Raw genomic sequence first — 10,772 nt, 5'->3', positions numbered from 1 at the left:
TCTTCACGGGGCCCTCGTGATATCCCCCCGGGCTGGGGCTGGCTCCGCCCTTCACTCCGCCCTTCACTCCGCCCTTCACTCCGCCCACCTTCCAGGTCCCTCGAGCTCCTTCTCGAAGGTTCCCGAGAGCTCCTTTGCACCACGTGACCACCCCATGGCCCCCGTCCACCGGTGGCCCCCCTCCAATATCATCCGGTCACGTGTCGACAGGTCAACCGGCATATCATGTCCCAACGTAACCCTGGCTGGCTGACGCTACCTCTCGCTCCCTCTCGCTCCCTCACCGGGAGCCCGCACCGCAGACTGCTCGCAGTGCCTCCACGCTAACCAGCGCTCACCCAAACCCCGCCAGGGCTGGTACTACATCCCGTAACCCGGGCTGCCCACAATGACACCACATTATCCGCCGTGGCTTCGTAAGCCCCGGCACCATACGGTGACAGCCACGGTCACCGCACATACATAAGATTTAAAATAACGTCTGGGGAACGTTTAACATCCACTGCAAAGCAGACGATGCACACATTATGGTCATTACATCCGCAGTAAAAACCCGTCCCGTTTCAAATTCCGAACCAACGCAACGAGCGACGAATGCGCTACCGCTGGGCAACGCCACCGCCGCCCCAAGCAGTGGCGCATGAGGCAGCCCTGACTGAAATGGGAGGTGGGCAGGAGGCGGGAAGGGGTGGGGGGGGGTGGGGGTGGGGGGGTGGTGGTGGGGGCGAAACGACGAAATGGCGGCGGCTGCGGCACGAGCACCTTGACGTGGAGGCGCGCAGGCGGGTGGGCTGCACGAGCGAGGACGCGGGGCTCACGTTGGGCGTGGCGCAGCGCGACGCACTCAGGTCGCACTGGTCAAGCAGCCGCAGCAGCTCCACTTCGGAGGGGCTGCCAACCTCTGTTTGCGAGAGCACAGCCCACGCGCGGGTCAACTCAACTCACGCGGCTCCCCTCGAGTGGTGTCTCCTCCCCCCCCCCCCGTCTCTCTCTCTCTCGAGGACAACTGAGAATCATCATCTCATCAGGCGACAGCCAGAGTTGTGGAGAGATCCTCCCGTTTCGGTCTTGAATAGAGGGATAAATGGTACGGCCGGAATGGCGCGGCACTCACCGTCACGCTCCTCGGTGCGGCTGGCCACCTCCATGGCGGTGGTGAGGTCCCACATCTGGATGCTGCCGTTGGCGTGGCCCGTGAAGAGGTAGCGGCGTGGGCGCGAGCCCATGCGGCTTGAGCCCTCGCACTCGTGCACAGTGAAGCACGTTATGGTGGTGGCGTCCACCGAGCGGATCTCGCAGATCCTGGGGGGCGAGCGGGGCCACGGGGCAAGGGTCAGGGGTGGTAACAACAGGGGCAACTGGTCAGCAATGGAAATGGTGGGGGGCGGGGGGGGGGGGGGGGGCGGCCGCGTGGTGCTGTGTCTCGTGCGTGTTGGGGAGGAATTGAGGGATGCTAGGGCACCGAGACAGCACCACTGGGGATTGCTGAGGTGGGTTTTTTTATTTTATTGCACGACATTAGCTTGAAATTCTTCTGGTTAAGCCAATGCTGTGCAGAGGCTGGTCTACGAGTCTCACCGCCGCCCCGTGGAGGAGAGGCGCACGAGCAGCTGGTCCGTGACGGGCACCACCTTCTGGATGAACACCTGCTGGTCGTCACGCTCGCCGTAGGGGCCTGCGCGCCGCGGCACGGTGAAGAGGTCAACAATTGAATCATTTGGCGGGACCCCCGGGGTCCCGCAAAAATCAGGTCAATAATTATTATTTTTCAGTCCGCCCACTCGTGACCCCGACAGCAACGCGCCGCCCGCCCAGACTCGCCGTGCCAACAAGCGCCAGCAGCAGCAGGCGGCGATCGACACGATGGGCGCCACCCCACCGGCCAAACGCAAGCCCCGGGGGGCGTCCGCCGCAGTCGCGTGCGGCGACGACCCCCTCCGGTTAGCCGTCGATCCTCAGCTTCTTTGCCAAGGCGAGCCCGCCCCCCAGGCAGTGAATTTAACGTGTTTATGTAATTTTTCAACTTTTTACGAAACTTAGTGCCCCGTGTAGCTCTCGACGAGGCCAATCGATTGACACTAGTTTTGTTGTCGGTAAGGCAAGACTCGTGTCGCTACGCGGTTTTTCCCACCCCGGGGCAGTGATGGGACCCCGGGGTCCCGCCAATTGCTTCAATTGACGATTTGGCCTCGCTGGGCCTCATCTGGCCACCCTGCTCTATGTTCACGAGGATTCCAGTCTCTCGATACATCCTTGTGAATCACACGGACCGCGTTGTGACGACGTGTGTGCGTGTGTTTGAGTGTCTGTGTGGGGAACGGTACTGCGCTTTGAACCCAGCTATCCAAATTCGATTCCTGCTCAAAGCCAAACTCGGTGACAAATATCTGAACTAGTCCTGGGTCTCTGCTAGGTCGACTCAGCCTTAAATTAGTTACTTGAAGGTAGTGTGCTGAGCACACTACTTTCTTGTGCACCGTGCCGGCCTGAACAGATGCTCGCCAACAGCCTCTACCCAACCAGTCCATCAGGCATGTAGGGGCTTAACAATTTACTACCTCCATGGGTAACACCTTGATGTTTAGGGTCATGATTTAAGAAACCAATTTGTTTGTTTTTCATTGTTGCACACATACTATACACAGAGGCTGCAGAGTTTTCGTGAACTAATTCCGAAAAAACTATAGAAACATTTCTGACACGTGCGAGTATCTGGTGCAGTGTGTAAACATCAGCCTTTGGGAGACAAAGGCGGCTGGGTGGGGTGCTGCCCACACAATCCCCTCATGTGCCATGCCAGCCTTCATAGGTGCTCCCGAACAGCACTAGCCCATAATTCTGTTATAGGCTACACGGGGTCTCCGTCTTTGTTGTTGTGAATGCGGTGGGTCGGGCCATCTCACCGATGTCGTTGCCGGCGCCGTAGCAGAGGCTACTGCTCCCTCCCTCCTCGAGCGCGAGGATCTTGAAGGACGCGAGCGGCGTGGATCCGGGCTGCGTGGAGATCATACCTCGGAACCGCGTCACCGTCCACGTGCGAACGTGGTTGTTGTCGGCGCAGACTGCGGGGGGGAAGGGTCATCGGTGACAGATGGTGAGGGTTATGGGTTAAAGATTGAGGAAGTCCTGGGAGCGTGATCATGAGGGTCATTGGTAAGAGATTGTGAGGGTCATAGGTTAGAGATCATTAGGCTCGTCAGGGTTGTTGTAAGAGACCATGAGGGTCATAGGTTAGAGATGATCACGATCATGGGTGAGAGATCGTGAGGATCATGGGTGAGGGATCATGAGGGTCGTGGTTGAGTGGTCAGCATGGGCCGAGAAGTGCGGCGGTGTACCCGACACGAGGTGCTTCTCGGAGAGCATGGTCTTGATGATGGGGCTGCGGTGCACCGTGAACGTCTGAAAGAGCTGTGGGCCCGAGCCCACGGTCTCCGGGTGCTGGACGATGACGCGCACGGCGCCCGAGCTCGTCCCGTACGAGATCTCGATCCAGTTCCCGCTCACGCCTACGGTATGGGGGTCAGCAGGGGCGGTGGGATGGTGCAGAGTGGTTGGGAAGGGTGATCAAATTCGGGTAAAAGCACGTTACTACGTAAAAAGATGACATGGTCATCATCGTGGCCAATGTAAAAAAAAGCTAAAACACCCTGCCAACGCTTCCTTGCTTCTACTCAAATTCAAAGTGAATTCCTGCTCAATGAGCATTGAGGGAATGCGAATCTCCTATTTACAGCCCTGAGCCATTGGTGAAAATTCCATCCTCAGGACAGCGACTTTTTACTTCCCTAGAAAGTGATACTCATCATTTGATAAACCCCTGAGGAATGAAGGGCTGAGTCAACCCCCAACCAGGATTTGAACTTGCAACCTTCCGAATGTGAGCCGCTCAGTCTACCGAAGAGCCTTCTGCTAGATCCTACAAAATAAAAACTGGTCCTTAAAGATGTTGTTTAAATTATTCCATAATCTGGCTTTGAATTTTCTCTCCTTGGTGGAAAACCCCTGGGATGCCACTCTAATGCCCATCTTGGTACATGCCCACCCCCTTTCTACACACACTCAACCCATCACAACCTCTTTTCAAAACGATCCTTAAATTTGCAGACATTGGCGGCCCTGTTTTGTATCCCATGGCCTGAGTATCCCATGTGCTCCACGTGTCCCATTTCCGTTTGTTCCATGCCCATGTCTCCCATCTGATCCATGCACCCCCTCCCCCGCTCCGATGTGGTCTATTCTTTCCACGTGCTCTGTATGTCCCGTTCTCTTCTCGGAGGAGGTCCGTGCTCCCAGGTTGTCCCAGGCTGCCCGTGGGGGTGTCTCACTCGTTTTCGGGGTGAGGTAGACGCTGAGCGCGGTGATGGCGTCGTTGGACGGGTCGTGGTAGAGCTCCGTTACCAGAAGGTCGTTGTCCTTCATGCGCAGCGGGAACTTCTGCATGTCTGCAGGCAAAACGAGAATGATCGCTAAGGACGGTTTTGGAATACGCAGACCCGCCAACTGAACAGAGTCGCTGCGGGGAGTGCTAACAGGGCTCCAGTGCAGCCCCCACGCGGCTGCCAGGGCTCTGACCGATATAGTAGATGGAGCCATTGTTGCAGCCGAGCAGGAGGAAGGAGCCGGCCGTGTCGTGGCTCGTCACGGGAACCACGTCCTGCACCTACAGAGCAGCAACGATGAGCAGGGGGGGGCAATGAGGATCGGCCCCCCAACCAGGGAGGTTATTAGGAACGGCCGAACAGGGCGTGAAATAACAGCAAAATAATGGTGGTTAAAGAACAGATGAACTCGGGGACAATACAGATTAGCAGAACAGGGACGGTCGACGCTGCAAAGTAATGTTACACGAGTCCGACATCAACTGATGAAACAAGGAAGAAAATAAAGAATATGCGTGAATTCTCGAACAAGGGCCACAAAAGTAAGCAGCCATGCGTGCACACATTCACGGGATGTCATTGGCGCCACGTGATATCACAACATCCGCAGGCATGACGTACCATGTCATGTAGCAAGCGCCAGAATTCGTCATGTGGCCCGCCGGAAAAATATCGGTGAAGAACCCTGGCCGTGTGTGAGGTGTGAGCCCCGAGGCCGCCCCTTCACCTGCCAGTGCTGCGTGACGGCGTTCCACACGCCCACCTTCCCCGTGTGGCTGGTGGCCACCAGCTGATTGCCGATGAAGAAGAGAGCGTCCACGGACACGCCGAGGCTGAACACTCCTGCAACAGCAACACAAACACCATGCTCCACTGGGCACGGGGCAGCCGGGGGGGGAGAACAAGGTCAGGGATAAACTGAGAGGAGTTCATGTAAAAGCAGAAGTGGGGAAGCTTTTCCTTACCGGCTTTCGAATACCTTTGGTGGGCCCCGCATTAACACGCACCACAGCGTTATCAAATAACAAGGTGAAAAATAATCAGGGTCCACCTTTACAGGTAACTGAGCTTGCCAAAATTATAAACACAAGCCAAAAATATTCCCCTTTAGTACCCAATTAGTGAAGCTAGGATACTTTGCAATTATAAAAAATTGCAGGTTGTTTTCGAAGTGGTAGGCCTCGCGTAGCTGCAGGGCCGAGTGTAAGGACACCGTGGGCTGGATGTGGCCCACAGGCCGTAAGGTTCCCCACCCCTGATGTAAGGTCAGAGGTGGCTGAGAATGGTCGTGGAAGGTCAGGGGAAGGTCAGGCATGATCACGCAGTTTGAGAAGATATAGTAAAGGTCATTTGAAGTTGTATAGTCAGAGAAGGTCAGGTAATGTCACGGCAAAGTGGGGCATGGTCGGGAAAAATCAGTAAAGGTCTTGGTGATTGTCATTGAAAGTTGAAGGTCAAGAAAATAAAATGCTGTCAGAAAATGGCCATGTCCTCTATTTGATCACGCAACATTAATAAAGATCAGGCAAGGTGAATGATTCATCATAGATTTTTTTTTGGTGAGGGCACAATGATCTGGCCAAATCTGTCGTGAATACCCACCCAACATAGCCAAATTAATAAAATTGTGACGTGTACGAGCAATTAACATGCCAATTCTCACAATCAAATTTGGCAATTAAACACGACGTTTTGCTCGAGACTACGTCAAGTATAATTAAGCCAACATCTAGGAAGTCAGATTAAGAATTCGGTGCAGTCAAAACTGTACAACTTCCTGGAGTTTTATCCTCACCAAATCAACCAGAAATAAAATGGGGCGCGAAAATCTACACGCTAAGTTACGATATAGGATGGTCAGGGAAGGTATGTATTTATGTGTGTTGAACTTCTTTGACACTGTACGTAGCCAATTGTTCTAATCAGAGGTTGCGGGTGAAGGCCAATAAACTAAACAAAAAAAGCAGTTGTAGAGAAATACGTTTTCAATCTAGATTATTTAAAAGTGCATAGCTCCAGTGGCTTCCTAATTTCGGAAAGAAGATTGATCTGGGAAGGTCAGGGAAGGTCAGGGAAGGTCGGTGGTGGTGGGGGGGGGGGAGGCAGAAGGGGGCGGGGAGGGGAGGAGCGGGGGCGGGGAGGGTCGACGCCACGATCGGGCCCTCGCGCACCGATCTCGTTGCCGCTGCTGCCGTCCTGGATGCTCCACAGCACGATCTTGTGCCCTCCGGCCACGGCCACCATCTTGTCCTTGTCGCCGAGCGGGGCTCCCACCACCTGTGGGCACGGGGCGCGGGGGGCATCTCACCGGGCTGGCACCGCGGCACGCGCTCAGGCCGGACCACCTACTCGGCACGTCGCGTCTCACCCCCCGCGCCCTCCGCCCTCACCTCCTCCCCCACGACCACCACAACGATCGAGCAAGCCACCGTCACGATTTCGGGTTGCGACTCGCTTAACGGAAACAATCGCTTTTGGTCTCACCATTATTGTATCGTCTCCCGTTTGCTACATCTCATTGGTACAATTTTGTTTTCTCCATTCATCTAAATGTAACCTTAACGTATCAAATTACGCACCACCTGAATGAAATATGAAGAATTCACTATCATGTGCACAATTCGGTGGGTGAATTGTTCAGTCGAGGAACTGATTTTACGTGAACAATCACCGACACTAAATGAAAATCACATCTGTAATGCATCCGGCTATTTACTTACGTCTAACACCGCATTCAATTCTGGGATCTTTTTTGTTTGGTGCATGAGATCATCAACTCGGTACACTTGGAAACCCAGTTACATCATTGGTGGGTGGCTGTGCAGATTCACACCTACTCTCAGGCTTATTGCCAGCTTAGTTCTGACAAGGAATTACCCCCGGTGTGGGCAACAGAGGGCAATGCTGCAAAATCAATCGTTGTACTGTACTTCATGCTCCGCGACTATGCTTCCTGCCTTCATCAACCCGCACGGCATTGGGAAGCGCTCACCCAAGAGTGGGCTGGCAAAGGGCTGCAAAGTAAAATGATTTGATTCTCATACCACACCAATACAAATTGACAACTCGTTCAGTGATAGGATTATTGTGTTTTAGTGATTACACTGAAAAAAAAAATAAACTCAACCAGCCCAGCCATTGTCATGGAATGCATCATTAGATTACGCTATGCAATACAATTTTTGTTCCTGGGTAGTAAGTGTTATTTCGTAATTGCTTATACCTAAAAAGTATAGAAAATGGCTATTATTCCCCACAAACTTTGCTTTTGTAACCAGGACAGTGATATTTAGAAATGTACCTATTTTCAATGAGAAAACGGGCGAATTTGTGTCTTTTCGTTCGCATAAAGTCAGAAAAAAATATATGAATAAAAATTAACATGTATTTATAAAGTAATACAACATTTTCTACAAAAGATTTAGAAGTGAGTAGTTTTTCGAGATTTACGATAATACTGTAAATCACTTTCATGAATCAGCCCCCAAATGTAGTCTCCCATCATGTTTTCGTTATACTGTCCTTGGTAGCGGCATTCAAAGTCCAGTATATCCTGGTGGAAGCAATCGCCTTGCTCCTCCGAGTACGCTCCCATGTTCTTATCAAACGGAGCATCAAGGATATGGACTTTGAGGTGCATCCTACAGCCAATTGTGCCGTAGTTCTTCACCAGTCTCAACCAACTCCACATATTTTACATTATGAGACCTCCTTTGCCAGTAGCAAGATATAGTAATAGGTGTTTACCCTTTTATCTGGCACCAAAACTGACACCTTTATACAAGGGATGATGTTTGCAATAACCACAATACAAGCAGTCAAAATTCATACAAAAGAGACAACTCTGATAATGATATGCACTGTCCTTGAAATTGATTGGTCCACACCAGAGGCGGCTTTTCTTAGAGCCTAGTCTCCACTGGTGTTGGACCAGATGATGCCAAAAGGCATACAACTCAAAAAACAGTGCACTCTCAGAGTATTGAGAGCTCGGGATAAGCATTTACATTGAGACCTCCTTTGCAAGTAGCAAGATATAGTAATAGGTTTTCACCCTTTTATCTGGCACCAAAACTGACACCTTTATACAAGGGATCATGTTTGCAATAACCGCAACACAAGCAGTCAAAATGCAAACTAAAAAGAGACAACTCTGATAATGATATGCACTGCCCTTGAAATTGAAATCAAATCAAAACTAAATGTCGTGCTCTGCACAAGCCGTGCTTGCTGCTTGCTGTTCCCGACGTGCATCCTGTGCGAAGGCGGAGAGCTGAGCGAGCAAGCGCTTCGTTTGTCCGTCAGAGGCCTCACTGGATGCAAGTGGAGTGTAACGCGCGCTCACCTTGGCATTGAGGGCGACGCGCTCCACCGTCCACTCCAGATAGGGGCTGCTGAACACCTGTTGCCAGCCCGATGACTCCTTCACTCTGCGCAAAACAACGCGGTACCCCCCAGCGATAATGACGGGAATATTATTGTGTTATTTTATTTTATCAATTTATTATTTTATTCTCATTCTACGTGACTTTACCGAAAGAACCAAAGAAGAATAATAATGCACACACGTGTTGAACTTCTTCCGCACCGTACGTAGCCAACCATGCGAATCAGAGGTGCGGGGAAGGACAACAAAACCAAACACGAAAAACACAAAATTAGCTTTCAATCTCGATTTACAATTGCATAGCTCCGGTGGCGTCCTGATATCGGAAGGAAGAGCGTTTCGGACGGCCAGAGAAAAGCGCATCTGAAAGCGCATGATGCGGTAACCGTCTTTATTCGCTGTCTAGCCAAAAGCCGCTGCGAGGATAATCAGAATTCACGTGATAATTGAATGCATTTTGTATTTTTCGCTGTTCTTATTGCGCTATGTTTCACAAGCAGTTGTGGTATTACTCAGTAGGGTTCAATGGATGCTGTGCATAATCCCGTTTGAGTAATCTGAGAGCAATTTTCCAATACTTGACAAATCTGCAACACGACACCGGCAAACAGCGAATGGAATAATCGTTTCCAACAGCGTCACGGGATCATTGTCTGTACTGTATTATGCTGAACTCCTTTTGCACCATACGTAGCCAACCATGCTAATCAGAGGTCCGCCGTACCGCCGCGCCACGAAGCAGACGGGGCGTCTATTAAGGTCAATATGTCCACGTCACTTCCTGATCGCACAGATATTTTTGGCTGTCAAAATTGACAGCAGTAAGGCTGAGCTTGATACAACGGGATAAAACCATGCATACGCATCGATTCTGTAGCGATGTCCAACACTTTTGTATGCCCTCAGAAGTATTTCATCGGTGATAACGACATTACATTTGAAGCCGTGCAAGATGACATTGCATGGACCGAGTGACGCCATTTGGGAGCCGAGGAACGTGCACTACGAGTTATGTCATCACCTTGGCTGAAAAGACTTATCAGTTTATCGCTGGATATTCATGGCCTAGTTTTTGGCAACCCTGTTTATCAATTTGGCCGAATTTACACAAATCTGAAGTAAAACTGTATTTATATTGGATCACCTATACAAAACCTATACGAATGTGACCCAATGTTACAGACAGACGTATAGAGGGAATGCAATAATGTCTTTGACCTTCGTTAGAAAGCATTAGAAATGTGCTTTATTGCGAATAAACATAAATTAGTGCATAGAAACGAATTGACTGCATACCTGTCAACCCCTTATTAGTGCCTACCTTATTACAGACCAATTCAGACCTTATTGGTCACCCCCGTGCCCTCATAAATCTCAACGTTCATCCAACAAAGTCCCATCACAAGGGAGAAACACAAACAAATAGACAAAAACATTTTGTCCGTATTGAAACGGCTGTACGCTGTATGGACCTTAAAACTCAAGTTCCCTGTATAAGAATATGGGTACACCGTATGGGTTGACAGGTATGTGACTGAAAACAACTTTATACATAGAGGACTGCAGAGCTTGGACAATTGTTGGTAGCGCCGGCTCACCGTCTGCCTGCCTTCTAGCTCATCTGTGGTTTCTCAGCGACTGTGAGATACAATCTGACTGAACGACGATGCTAAATAAAACCAAAACTTTATTATTCTTATTTGTCCAGGAAAGCCTCACTAAGCCTTAAGACTCTTTTTTCAGGAGGACCATGAACCTTTATGTTGAGCCACGTGCATACAAATCCACGCAAATGAGAAAACACTCAAAAGCAACACATAGGTAGATTCAAGAATCCAAGCGGCCTACTCACAGAGTTTCATTTCGCTTTAATGTTATCACAAAATATATTCTATCACGGCCACGTGAAGAAATATCATCTGAAACTCATCCATCTCTAAGCCATCGTAGCATACCACTACATTTGGGAACAGCTCTAGAAGATACGACTTGAGTATAACCCA

At 50.7% G+C, this 10,772-nt stretch overlaps 1 protein-coding gene across 8 annotated transcripts in view; it reads right to left on the bottom strand.

Annotated features, from left to right (window-relative positions):
* The window catches only part of LOC116943331 (BTB/POZ domain-containing protein KCTD3), a 32,876-nt gene that overhangs the window by 4,197 nt on the left and 17,907 nt on the right, over positions 1-10,772 (bottom strand). For 5 of the 8 annotated variants that reach the window (XM_032956139.2, XM_032956137.2, XM_032956136.2 and 2 more), the window contains exons 10-19: positions 8,728-8,812; positions 6,554-6,659; positions 5,110-5,255; positions 4,576-4,663; positions 4,329-4,445; positions 3,339-3,524; positions 2,904-3,062; positions 1,579-1,675; positions 1,115-1,302; positions 763-901 (exon numbers count right to left, since the gene is read on the bottom strand). In XM_032956139.2, the coding sequence (XP_032812030.2) occupies positions 763-901; positions 1,115-1,302; positions 1,579-1,675; positions 2,904-3,062; positions 3,339-3,524; positions 4,329-4,445; positions 4,576-4,663; positions 5,110-5,255; positions 6,554-6,659; positions 8,728-8,812 (1,311 nt within the window). The remainder of the gene's footprint in view (positions 1-762; positions 902-1,114; positions 1,303-1,578; positions 1,676-2,903; positions 3,063-3,338; positions 3,525-4,328; positions 4,446-4,575; positions 4,664-5,109; positions 5,256-6,553; positions 6,660-8,727; positions 8,813-10,772) is intronic. The other 3 variants (XM_032956140.2, XM_076067629.1, XM_032956141.2) reach the window with 3 other exon arrangements.

Source organism: Petromyzon marinus, chromosome 17 (assembly GCF_048934315.1).
Source record: "Petromyzon marinus isolate PM22_M1 ecotype Great Lakes invasive population chromosome 17, UKy_Petmar_22M1.pri1.0, whole genome shotgun sequence".
NCBI lineage: Eukaryota > Metazoa > Chordata > Hyperoartia > Petromyzontiformes > Petromyzontidae > Petromyzon > Petromyzon marinus.
This window is presented reverse-complemented; position numbering and strand designations above follow the sequence as displayed.